At 33.1% G+C, this 13,744-nt stretch overlaps 2 protein-coding genes across 7 annotated transcripts in view; one reads left to right on the forward strand and one right to left on the reverse strand.

Moving 5' to 3' along the window:
- The window catches only part of LOC114239825 (uncharacterized), a 33,241-nt gene that overhangs the window by 8,949 nt on the left and 10,548 nt on the right, over positions 1 to 13,744 (reverse strand). For both annotated transcript variants that reach the window (XM_089729759.1, XM_089729758.1), the window contains 3 exons: positions 13,471 to 13,606; positions 2,685 to 2,824; positions 364 to 482 (listed from right to left, as the gene is read on the reverse strand). In XM_089729759.1, the coding sequence (XP_089585885.1) occupies positions 364 to 482; positions 2,685 to 2,824; positions 13,471 to 13,606 (395 nt within the window). The remainder of the gene's footprint in view (positions 1 to 363; positions 483 to 2,684; positions 2,825 to 13,470; positions 13,607 to 13,744) is intronic.
- On the forward strand, positions 366 to 11,430 carry LOC114243578 (uncharacterized). 5 transcript variants are annotated; one of them, XM_089729762.1, is made up of 5 exons: positions 366 to 489; positions 692 to 865; positions 9,532 to 9,672; positions 10,010 to 10,182; positions 10,414 to 11,430. In XM_089729762.1, exons 3-5 carry the CDS (start codon positions 9,596 to 9,598, stop codon positions 10,581 to 10,583), a joined length of 420 nt encoding a protein of 139 aa, XP_089585888.1. In that variant the 5' UTR covers positions 366 to 489; positions 692 to 865; positions 9,532 to 9,595; the 3' UTR covers positions 10,584 to 11,430. The 5 variants fall into 5 exon arrangements, with proteins under 5 accessions (XP_089585888.1, XP_028030911.2, XP_089585887.1 ...); XM_028175110.2 differs by lacking the exons at positions 366 to 489; positions 692 to 865 and adding an exon at positions 4,387 to 4,582; XM_089729761.1 differs by lacking the exons at positions 366 to 489; positions 692 to 865 and adding an exon at positions 7,406 to 7,538.

The raw sequence follows: 13,744 nt of genomic DNA on the forward strand, positions 1-13,744 counted from the left end.
TTTTTTTCTTTCTTGCTTTTGTTACTTAGATTTAAGTACAACTTTGCCAACGTGAGGTAGTGGAGGTATCAACATGATTATGCTAAGACATTTACTTTACATTTACAGGCATGAACTGATAATAGAGTTGCCTATTTAGTTTTACAATTTTTGCATTGAACAGTTACTTAGTAGGGAACTATAATTTTATACTATTATAATGCAGTTTTTATGACGATTCCTATCGCACAACACTGTACATGAAGTGGTCAAGTAAAGCGATTGCAAAAACATTACCTTTTTGTGATGAACTTTACCCTATGAAGCGGCTGGACTACGTAAGCGACGACGTCTACGCAAAAACGATTTCGAGTAATTACTTACTTGTCTGGCAAGTCTGGCGCCGGCGTGGAAACAACCACGTCACCTAGACGCACATGTTTCGAATAATCCGTATAGTGAGGTACTCCTCCGCCCACGCCGACTAGGAAAACGTATTCAACCTACAAGGTAATAATTGATCAATTTAGTGACATTGATTTTGAATTTTAGTTTCAAACGCCAATCAGGTTCGAGAAGGTCACCAATCGGACAATGTTCGTATTGAACGTGACCATATTTTCCGAACATACGACAAATTAAAGCCTTCGGTGTTGAAATGAATTGTAATACATTGGTGCTCGAAATGTTTTATTTTGTACTAATTTAACAGACGAACGTATTAACGAGATGCACGGGATGAAAATTTGAGACTGAGAAAATTTAGCAAATTGTTATACATAGATGTACGGTAACCTAAAAAAAAACAGTCCATTAAATTAGCAGATATTGAATTGATTTGGTCCCAAAAACACACGGCAAGTGTCTCTATATTTTTTTAAAACAGGTACGTACCGTGATGGTTACTTTTTCATGATTAGCATCATTATTTACATTTGCTGACTAACTTACTTGTTTGCTACCGATAGGCTTTGTTACTCGTGCATCTCAAAATTTCGCTTTTTTTTATTCGAGACCATTCAGGCTCTTTAATTTCGTACTTCAATTTTACAAGGCGTAACGGCAGATAACATTGAAATACCATACACCAACGCATATAGCATGCGAAATCCAATGTACCTATAATAATTTCTTTAGACATGCATATTTTTGTCTCGTTTATTTTTAACTATCTACGAATGCCACGCGCCAGATTGCAGAGCATATGGCAACATATTTCGGTTTAATACCTCTCTATTCCGTTCTAAATTTGTCTACAGTGAGTCGAAAGAAACATAGCATTCCCATGCCATCATAGCTATTTCACGCGCGAGAAAAAAATGCATACACTCAAAAGAAGGCAAATTAAATTCGTGTATGAACACAAATAAGATTAACATATGTATTCTAAGCCGTTGTGGAATTTTTCCTTTCTGTGAGTTTCACACAACTGGATATACTCACATACAATCTGCTCACATTAATTTTCAACTTGAATAGAAAAAAATGAGTACAATATTAAAATCACCTTATTGAGCTAAGCAGATAAGCTAAATAAGCTGATAAATTAATGTTTAAATTAAATTTTGTAGGTTCTCCAGAATAACTCAATTCTATACATTTAAATAAGTACGGATTGACTAGTATAGCGTTAACTTCATAAATTAAGAAATTTGCAAATTGTTTGTTACATTGAAGATGAATTTCCTTATTCAGTTATTCAATTTAAAAAAACAGGCAACGGCAACAGAATAACATCTAGTCACAAAGCGATTATTATGAGAAACAAATAGAGGATTAAACATTCCTATGAAATTATGTAAAAACACACTTAAAAATCGTACAAAATTAATAGGTTTTCTGGACGCTAGCAATGTCAGAGGCACACCCAAGGCGTTGCCTACATATAAGGTTGTTTTTTAAATATATGATTAATGGATTACTGGTGGCCCGGTGGCCTTTCCAGTATCACCAGGACAGGTGGGCGAACAAGGGCTCAGCCAGGAGAGGTGGGATTTGCTAACAGCTAACCGAACGCCTCCAAAGGAGACCTAACAACTCAATAGCAGCTGTTTCGTGAATAAGCATATATGTACAAGTTTCAAACGAACGATGAATATAAATTACATGACGTTGCACAAAATATGACGATGTTGAAAATCGTGTGACGTGACAGGAATTCCTTTTTTAACATACATTCATTATATTATTATGCATTTACTAATGATGTCATGTCCGGGAAATTTTGGCTGACTTTTAAACAGTAAGGATATTTACGTTCGGGGGTGATTTTTTTTAAACCATAGTTATGAAAAGACATAAAACAAAAAAGTTTTTAGCGTACTTTCCTCCGAAATTCACAACTATACATGAAACAATTTTTAAAATATACTTGATAGTTGTTTATAATAGTTATCTTTACTCTGAATACAGGTTAGTGTCCAGTGTAATTGTTATGGTGAACTATTGAACTATGATTAATGATTATTTTCATACAAAGAAGCTTTTGAATAACTTATTACTGAAGAAAAACTATCAATCTTTTGCATTATTTAATGTTAATTTTTTTATTTAATGTTAATGTCAATGCTATGAAATACATAAAATCATTACGAAGTCTATTTTATTAAAATAATGAATACACATAATATTATTAATCAAATGGTTTTTCTTTAGTTACTAGTACGTCAATTAAATTTAATATGACGTATATTTGTTTGAGTTACCTTTTGAAAGATACCCAGAAGTCTTGTAGTGGTATTGCCGGCTGCAGTCATTGCTTCTCTGGTACGGCCCACGGAAGGTAGTTTAGTAGTGACAACTCGATGAGCACCGATTGTTCCCAATGTATAAACATTCGATTCTCCTGGTAGGTTTTATAGAAAAGTCAATCATTTATTTAATTCAATTATTTATGTTTGTGTCATCCGCTGGAAATCTCTTTTACAGCCTAGTTCCATTGCGATTTTAGTTAACAGTAGTTTAATGAACAAAAATGTTACATGGGTTTTTTGGGTCCCGTAGCTTAATAAAAAATCTTTATTATTACGTCGTGTTAATTAAATAATTAAGAGATTTGGTAGAACTTAACATTGTATCTTTCGAAGGAAAACTAATATTTAAATAACAAATCTGTTATGATGATAACGCTAGGTTCCCGTTAGGCTTACGTTATACTATATAATGTTGTGGGCACTCATGGATAGGCACATAGAGCCCTTCAGCCTATTAACGGCTCCACAGCGTTCATATAACCTATAGACACAGCCCACTGAGTTTGTCGTCGAAGCTTTTTAGTGGGCCGCGATTCCGATTCGGTGGTAGATTCTGCGAAGCATTGGTTTTGCTAAGACTGGTGTTAGCAAATTATCTCAGGCTAAGCACGCACCCGTGCACGCGAAGTTGAAATAGCCCCTTAGGCTATCAATGAATAGCTAAAAAAAAAACAGGAATCGCCGTTTTTTGAAAGTATCAGTTACCCTAATTTAATTGAGTTTTTTTAACTCGAACTGGATACCAGCAAAATTGTTGGTGCAATGTCTATGGGCACTGGTAATCACTCAACACCAGATTCAAAACGAGATCACCTATGTCATAAAACAGTTAACTTAGCGCACGTTACTGCGGTTTTAGTAGGGTTTTACGTGAGTAAGGAGTTCAAAAGAAGTGATTCACATTAGTGATGGACGAATACGAGTTCTTAATCGATTAAGTAATTATTCGATGTTGCATTGTACGAGTTTGTAGACAGGTAGATTTTTTTATACGATATTATATAATATTTTTTTAATTTGCAGAGTAGAAGAGCTAGAGAAGATTTTAGCTAAGTTTTTTTTAAATGTTACTTTATTTATTTTCTTTAACTAGAGCTAGCCAAGAGGAGGACCTCGATCTTCCTCATCTCACTCTTCTTCTCTGGAAGTGCCGGAGTCCGACATAACCCGGTCAGTTACACTCCTCGACCTGGTATCCGTAAATGGATTCCCCATAGTTAAACAAAATTGGGCAGAAAAGCTGTTTTTTTATGCCCCAAATGTTTTGAGGCTTCCACCTCGTATCTTAAATTGGTGGCATGAGTCTATGAATAGGCAATTAATAGCAAATGATCCATAAGCTGGTCTAGTTCTATCCAATACCATTTAATTCCTTCAAGTAAAATAAAATATCACGACAGTGTCACTTTATATTTAATTTCAATTTTGAGCCTGAATACGTGTTATTTAATGGACACATTAAATAGTACTTTAGAAAAAAAAAACGACAAACAATCAAATACTAATAATCTTATTCGATTAATTTATTTTCAATATACAGACCAATCGAATTATTTAGTAATCGTAACGGATTGTCATTCATTAGACATTTATATTATAAAGCGACAATAACTCATTTATTGCATTTAATAACGTGTACCTTTAACAAGTGGTCAATTAGAAGAACAATTTAAAAGTTATTAGCAGGTGATAAAATTTACATTTCAACTGCCATAATTATTGACTGTTACTAAAATAATTAGGATGTCTTATTTGTTTTCATCCTTGTGTTTATCATTTTTGTTGTGCTCGTTCATAGTGATTCGTGCGAAACCATTAGATAATGAAATGTTGCACACCAACGAATTACAGTAAGTTTTGATTTTATTCTAATCTAGTTATTTGTAAAGAAAATTAGTTTAAGACGATTGTGATAATGATCTGAAATATATCTATATATTTGCCATAATACATTTGTCTTATGTTACTTTTATGTTTTTGGCATAGTGGAACTTCGTTTTTAAATTCAACCAAATGATTTTTATAAGCTAGATTGTCGGAAAAGAATCGTGTTTTTGTTATTCGAGTTTCGGTAATCGAGTCTACACGATGGAACCGTTCCTATTCGGACACCACCAGTCAGATCTAGTGGTATGGCTACCTATCAACTAGATGGCATGTTATTTTGCTTAGTCCACTCAGTTTCTCGCCGGATCTTCTCAGTGAATCGCGATTCCGATCCGTTAGTAGATTCTGCGAAGCACTCCTCTTGCTACGGTTAGTGTTTCGAAATCGTCTCAGGTTGAGCCGGTGAGCTCACCTACCCATACGGGCGTAGCTGGAATAGCCCCTTAAGGAACCAGTGCATAGGTATATGAAAAAAGATGTCTACCATTTTTCGGCCCAATCAAATAAATTCAAAATCGAAACTGAGCGCAAACTATAAATCTGTCCGTTTGTTTTTCTAAAGCGACACATATTTACGTGTAGATGAAAATGTAGTCTTTTTGTATGCTCCTCTCTCTTTCTGTCGTTACCAAAGTTAAACTTTTTTTAAATGGGCATGACCTGCTATGCAAAAGCAAAAAAAAAATTGCTGCGATCACGAATAGAGTATTTTTTTAGTCTCTTAAAGTCGGGCCAGGGCGTGTTGGATTACGCACGCCGGTAATCAAATTTTCAATAGGATCTGCATTTATAATAAGTTTGCAGTAATCGCTAGTAAAGCTCGTTCACGTTCCGCAGTGACTATCACCAACTCTACGGTAAATAGGAATTTCTGAAACTACTAGAGCCCTATTTGATATTGGAATAGGACTTATTGTACATTAAACGATTCTCAATAGCTATACATACCAAGTTTCAACACAATCATTTAATACAAGCATTTAATTTTACAAGTATTTAAGTGTATTTATATATATAAAATATAGAACAAATTAAATAATTCTATTGCCGTCTCCTCCTACAAATCTCGATCGATATTTTCGTCGGTTTTTTTTTTAATTAAAGATAATTTGAAAAACTATTTTAACTAACAATATACGTATTTCTTGTTTTTATTTGTATTACACATAAAATGTTTGATAGAAGATTGAAAAAAATATACTAAAGTGTAAAGGTAATAAGCCCGCGATTAAACCAGTGATGCAGTCCTCGACTCGTGAAATTTATAGAAGATACTTGCCATACAATACTATATAAGTTCTTTATAGTAAAAATAAAAAAAAAAGTATATGACCACTACTCAGACATAGACGCATACAGTAGCAACATGATGTTTCATTCCCTATCCTTTCGTAATTTAATGAAAGCTTAAAACAGAATATTCATGGTAACGGCATACATAGTTCGTATGATGTGAAAATATTTGTGCTGGTGGAATTAATAAGGGAGAAAAAAAAATGCTTTGGTATCGAAATAATCCTACCCGCTGTATTCAACCTTGTCTTGTAATATTAAACATTGTTTCGCAGGGATAAGCACAGCTAGTTTATCTATTTGTGAAGGGATGTTGAAAATAGTTACATTAATTCTAAAGATTACCGTGAAAGTACAAAAAAATATGTATACTCTTAGTTTAAATTAAATCTTAAGACGGGTGTCGGCCATTCACAGTGCGATTTCTATCGGCTCTGCTAACCACTTCACACCAAGTGGGGCGTGAACTGGTCTACTCATCTACAACTATATGATATGAAATAAATGTAAATACAATTTATATCAGTGGTTAACTCATTAATTTTAACATGCATTATATATAGTTCCACCAAATCATTTGAAAATCTTAAATGATTCTTTTAACGAATCTTCTCGACTGGCTATAGCATTAAGGTCTAAGGTTTTAAGAGCCAATTTTTCAAACAGATCCTATTGTCTAGTCACGCGTGTCGAACATAAACGACAAAAAAATTGATTTTGCCTTGGGATATTGTAAAATATTTGTTTTACTGTTCGTTGTTCTAATGAAATATCATGGTCGGGTTTATTAGTATTTCAAAGTAAATTTATTACTTACTAGCGACCCGCCCTCGCTTCGCTTCGGAAACATTAAAACACACATGAAACCAAAAAAATAAATTAAAAAAATAAATAAAAAAGTAGCCTATGTTCATCAGGGACAATGTCGGCTTCTAATGGAATAAGAATTTTTCAAATCGGTCCAGTAGTTTCGGAGCCTATTCGAAACAAACAAACAAACAAATCTTTCCTCTTTATAATATTAGTATAGACTAGTTAGCCACTTCACACAAACGCATTGCTATTACCTAGTTAAAATATGCACCTGCACATGCTGTTGCGAGCTATTGGCTCTTAAAAGAATAGTATTTAATATCGTAAGATCATATGATGAATATTAAATAGTCTAGTAAATATCTGGATTTCAGTTTATCAAGCCGCCTAATACAAATATAACTATTCAAGTATTCGTTATACCGTCATATATAACTATTCAAGTATTCGTTATACCATAATAGTAGAGATATGTAATGCAATCCCTTTTTTTACCGTCGCACCACCTAGCCACCAGAGCAGAGTTCACCTCAACATGACACCGCAGGCTTCATTGCATATTTAAGTTTAGTCCAATACAACGGTTACTATGATATGAATGTTGAGTTAAAGAAAACTAAGTAGGTATTTATAATTACACGCCACGTCTCTGCTGTGCCTTAGAGCGTACTGAGCACTGACTAATCTATTACGATTCTTTGTCGAAGTAACACAGTCCAAGTGAACGAAAAAATGTATTAAAAAACTGTACTTAAAAAGTTTGGTTTGCGAGTTCATTCTTTAATATCACCGTAGTATCTACAGATATAAAAGGTGCGTGTCGTTAATTTATATCAGTATTAAATGAAAATAATTTACTTTCTAAATATTGTACAGAAAAAGGACTTATAAATAAAATCAGACGTTATCTAATATTAAGCATTCTTAACTATTAACCTATTTTCATTTCAAATATGTTGTTAAATGGCTTTATACAACTCAATAATCTCTTGAATATTTCACATTCAACCACGCTATTTAAAGAGCAATCGTAGCTATTTTTATCAATGGGCAGTGCTTTATTTGTTCGACCTGTAAGTGTGTATGTAAGGTATTTACCGTACGTACGGTAAGAAAACTTTTGAATCGTACTTTGTCTGAATGCAGCGTTTCCAGGTAATAGGGCTGAGCCAACACTCACTAATATTGGATATGCGAAGATAAAAAAGTGAGGGGTTCATCTCAAATTTTCAACAAACTTAAGTAGTTAAAATCACGTTTTATTAAATTTAGTTAAATATAGTTTTCGTTTGTTTGACACAACTGAGTTACGGTTTTTGTTCCGAGATCGTTTTTTTTTTTAGTTAAGTACCTACATCGGTATTTTTGCAAATGCTCGTAATACGCTGAATGTGTGTGTATTTAAGTAAATAATTAAACAACTGATCAAATTTATCGAAGTGAAAGATCGTACTCGTTTTTTTTTTCTGATTTTACTAACATTGTGTTAAATTTCGTTTCGCTATTAGTAAGATGAATAGACGATATTATTACTATCTTATCTAGATATTTGCATGTATAGTGATTTTAATTCAACGATTGAGCTTTTATTGGGGTCAAACCGGACGTTGTCATTTGCCCCCCAAGTAGTATTCCTTGTACCTTGCACTGAAACAAAACCAACTGATATTCTCACTTATGTAAGTTTATATACTTACATTTACAAAATATACAGACATGGGAATCGAACCCACGACCCCCGGACCAGCATTCTCGGACGCTAACTTCTGCACCACCGACTCAGTCAATATTTATTGCCTTTGTAAAATGCATTAAGTATACTAATATATTAGTACCTATAGGTATGGTATCCATATCTACAACTCCTTCAAATTGTTATTCGCTTTTCTTCGTAAAAAAACGGTGTGTTCAAACAAACAAATAAAAAATTGTGTAATCCTGATTTTAAATAAACCTCAAAATTGCTTGAGTTCAATTTAAATTTAAAGGCTATGTTTTCACAATATTATTTAATTTCGAGTAGTTAGTTGTCACAGCCCTACCTTGAATTCAGAGATTGGTATGTTCAGTTTGTTCTATGTTTAATGTTTGTTTAGTCATTACGTCACCCCAATACCTCAATCTTACATCGCTGATCGCCTTCAACTTCAGTCGAGATCGTCATCTCGTGGAAGTTACTGTTTATTTTTTAAAACAAAATTGTCTATGTAAAATCGAAAATGTTAAGCGCGTGCTGGCAGTGTATAGGAGGGTACGATTAGCATTAATAACATTCTTCAATAACACAATAGAAAAAACAATTTTTACTTTTATTTATTTGACTACTTAGCAGCGCTGAAGTGTTTTTCCGTTTATGCCACATCGTACTTTCACCAGTGACCTAGTGTGTACCTACCGGAATTTCGGAACGCTCAAAGATGTCAATGTCAAAACATAAAACAAATCTGATTTCATAGAACATTGTTGCCTATGTGTACATTTAAATTCGAAAATATTAAATAATAAATAATGCAGTTATGTATACGTGAAATAATAATAGTGAAACAGACGTATGACAATTTATTGATACTACTTCCAGTAGTTATTTGAGAGCGGTAATAGGTTAGATATGAGACAGGTTCTGGTGTAAGTGTTCAGAAAATTAATTTGTTCATAAACAATTTAGGATTTCGTTAAAAATACACAATCGAAGACCAGAAACTCCGAAGAACTTTAATTCAATTGAATTATTGAATATACAATTTCAAAGTATGGTAAATACAGGTGTCTTAATTGAAATATGTGAAATATATATTTTTATTTTTAGAAATCAAGACATCAATACAGCAGACTCTGTTGCACTGAATTTACCTGTCATCACAGACAAGAACATGTTTTTGCTACCAAAGGCTCTCAGTGGAGGAGACAGCTTTACTGTACAAGGTTTGATACAGGATGACCCAAAAATGTATGTTTTAATATTTTTAACTGATTTGATAATAAATTTCGTAGAATAATGGTCCAAAACGTTTTGCTACTAATATAAACATGCTACTACATATAATATTAATGCTATTAATATAATAATATTCCTATTCTCTTGGGATGTTAGTTTCAAAAACCTTATAACGTTATTACTTGTGGAGAATTTAATATGATATAAAAATACTGAGAAACACTGTCTTCAATTTTGTATATGATTGTGTGATGATAGAGTTGTACTTTCAATAACATTTAGTATTTTAAAGAAATTATTTGTTACAATATTATTAGGTATAATACTATGTTATTTTGTTTGCTTTTAGGGTGACAATTTCTTTAATAGGAGGAATCCAAGCACCTGATTATGGAAATATAATCTGTAAAGTTGATGTGGAATTTTCTAATGGTGAAGAAAATATGACAATTAGTCAAGTAACTAATGGAATTAGCGAAATTGTGCAACAGTACTCTGGAACTGAAGTTTTAAATGGCAGTGGTAATTATAACCATGATTTTTCATTACATAGCACAGTTGACTTTTGTAAAAGACACTGTTTAGACACTGGCCCTAGATGTAATATGGGAATGATGTAGTACAACTACTGTGAGTCCTATTTATAGTAAATTAACTTTTCCTTTTGATGGTGTGGTGATGTTATTTTAATATAATAATTATTTACTTTTTGTATAACAGCTACCAATTTTTTATTTTTCTAATTTTTTACAGATGTGAAAATACAGTTTCGAGCAAGAAAAGATGATATGTTGCATTTATATTCAAGTTTTTCATCTTTTATAGGTGAAATACCATTAAATTTAAATATCAATAATGCAAAATACATGTCATTCGGTGGAGATTTGAAAAAAATCACAGAATTAAAATTTGAATTTGTTTGAAAATTGCTATGTTTGCAAATGCATTTTTTGTTAGCTGTTAACTCACAGAGACTAATTAACGTGAAATGTGTATGCAAGATATATTTGTACGCCATTAGTTGTAGAGTTAAAACACCATCATGGAAGCTTTGTTGACTGTTATTTGTTTGATGGTGAGCATGTTTGATTAGTTATAATGATGTTACTGTTAATGTTAGAATTGGGTATGTATTTGACTTAATTTTATGTAAAATTTAATATTTTGAACATACCAATAATAAGTTTATTTATAAATATGAAAAGAACTCACAGTGAAAGTGGAATACAGCTAATTGTCAAATTATCAATTTTGCATAAATTGGATAATAATAATAACCCATCAGTATTAATTATTATTAATTATAACAACTTGACCATTGAAGGAGACATTTCATTTTTAAAGTTTCATTATTTTATTGTAAAAGTAAGAATTATATTATGGACAGCATTTAGTTAATTCATAAAATTAAATTCATTCAGAAAAAAAAAACAAATGTATTGTTCAGAGTTTTACTCAAACAAAATGTTATATTCTTCAGAATTAATAATATTATGCTACAAATCCGTGAGGTTTTGATGATTTAAATTTTAATTCATCAAAACCATTAATTTTAAATTTGCCTCACCACGTAGGATTGGCATCTTACAAAGCGTAAATACATTTTTAATCTTAGATATGTTATCAGTGATGTGTTCACTTTTAGCTGTAGTCATTGCCGTCCCACCTTTTAAGTTTGTTTTTAAAACATTCTAAGTTTAAAATTTAATCATCTCATTGTTGTAAGTATTATGTTATAATGATAATTGTATAATATACATATAAAATAAATCATTGTCTTTATTTTTTACTTCATATCATTATTCAGGTAATTCTGTTCCTTATAATTATGGTGCCTCTGAAAGGGAACAGCCCCGCCCAGTCCCACTTCATTGCACCATGCTCTAGACAAGCGCGCTCATGCTCAGTACTATTATCTATCTTTTCAAACAATCTGTTGATTTACATCTGCATAATACGTATAATAAATATATCTGCACGTAATGGAATACGTTAAAATTGTATACGTTAACATGTTATTACTCACTTGCAAAAGGCTACGACTCTTTTGCCTCTATTATTCAATCTTATTCAAAATTAGATTAATCTCTGCCTGTTGTACAAAATAAAGATCGGTCAGACTTGTTCTTAACTTCGTATAGGTATGTCTGTATGCAAAGGGTGTGTTTTAACATTTTGCCTGGTGACTACAAGACATTTTTCGTTAAATAAATGTTTATTCCAATATTTCCTTCTTACTTTGTGGTATCACAATTAGGGTTAATTAGATAATAAATACCTACCCCGTTTGGGCTTACAATACCTAGCCCTACCCAAGTAAACCACTATAATTAGCCCTTTTCCGGTAGTACGACAATAGATACTATATGTTGTCACTTTTCCGAATTCCCAATACAATTTATATTTAAAGACGACTGATCAAGGAAACAAGATCTTGAAACGCAAGATGGAAAGGTTGGTCTTGCTAGAGTTTTACCTATTTTTAGCGGTACCGACTTGAACGACCGTTGTTTCGATGCAATAGAGACCAGCTTAATACGACTATTACGAATTAGTGTCTCAAGGTAAATAGCCGCATCCCCGTGGCGGTGCCTAGGTGCTCCGGTAAAGGCCGGGTGTACTGCAAGTTTTTTTTTTATTGCTTTAGATGGGTGGACGAGCTCACAGCCCACCTGGTAAGTGGTTACTGGATCCCATAGACATCCACAACGTAAATGCGGAACCCACCTTGAGATATAAGTTCTAAAGGTCTCAAGTATACTGGATCCCATAGACATCCACAACGTAAATGCGCCACCCACCTTGAGATATAAGTTTTAAAGGTCTTAAGTAACTAACTCAAGTTGTAACTATTACAACGGCTGCCCCACCCTTCAAACCGAAACGCATTACTGCTTCACGGCAGAAATAGGCAGGGTGGCTTTACCCACCTGCGCGGACTCACAAGAGGTCCTACCACCAGTAATTACGCAAATTATAATTTTGCGGGTTTCAATTTTTATTACACGATGTTATTCCTTCACCGTGGAAATCAATCGTGAACAATTGTTGAGTACGTATTTCATTAGAAAAATTGGTACCCGCTTGAGATTCGAACACCGGTGCATCGCTCAACACGAATGCACCGGACGTCTTATCCGTTAGGCCACGACGACGAGTTTAGCAGCTATAGTAAAGTACTTAACAAAAAACATGGAATGTTGCGCTAGATATGAAACTTTTACAAGTTTTCTATCTCATTTTCTCTCAAGCATAATTATAGGCGTTTAGTTGCATCTCGTTTTAATGTCACGTTTTCGTTTCAACCATACCCACATCATAACGGTGCTAAATAATTTTTTATTTCGAAATTAGAACTGCATCTGTTACTTAACGATATAATACTATTAATATATATTTTATCAATAAACTTATAAATATTTCACCCTACTAAGACTCTTCCTCGTCAAACCCATCAACATGTTAGAATTTTCATATTTTCAACTCCACAAAATCATGTTCATCGCACATGCACGAGTGGTTTTTGCGATGAATTAACAAAATCACGATAAAAAAACAAAACCCGCTAACTGAGAAACATTGTGTAACCGGGGGTTATCTGTGGTGTAACCCCACGATCTTTGGCTGTCCACCGTATTGTTTGTAGCGAAATTCTTTAATCGATTATTTTGCGGATTTCTCTGTATTACAGATATAGACAACGGAAACCTTCACAATTCTTGTGCGAATACCAATTCATTAAATCGCGTTTGTAAAAAGGAATTATCCCGACAGGTTTTATTGGAAAAATGAAAATACCAAATTACTCACCAACAGTGGTATAACGTACGTAGGTTTCTTGATTGTCCATCATTGCGTCAACGGCTTGTTTTTCACAATACAACGCTGTTATGACTGCAATACTGGGTTGACGTGACGAACTCAACGTTGGCATCTGTTTTACTACCTGTCAGGATCATAGAAAGTTTTGATTGTATGTGACTGGAAAATTAAAGGCACTAATTGTTATGTCGATTTAAGTCATCTTGGCCTAAAGGATAAGACTGTAACATTTATTACTTTTACAGTGTGTTAGTTTAATACA

Source organism: Bombyx mandarina, chromosome 09, assembly GCF_030267445.1.
Source record: "Bombyx mandarina strain Sakado chromosome 09, ASM3026744v2".
NCBI classification, from domain to species: domain Eukaryota; kingdom Metazoa; phylum Arthropoda; class Insecta; order Lepidoptera; family Bombycidae; genus Bombyx; species Bombyx mandarina.

Excerpts from the sequence above, each read along its gene's own strand:
- LOC114243578 (XM_028175110.2), top strand. The coding sequence starts at position 4,476 with ATGTCTTATTTGTTTTCATCCTTGTGTTTATCATTTTTGTTGTGCTCG. Across the intron at positions 9,673-10,009 it reads ATACAGGATGACCCAAAAAT|GGTGACAATTTCTTTAATAG; the intron begins GTATGTTTTAAT and ends GTTTGCTTTTAG. Across the intron at positions 10,183-10,413 it reads TGAAGTTTTAAATGGCAGTG|ATGTGAAAATACAGTTTCGA; the intron begins GTAATTATAACC and ends AATTTTTTACAG.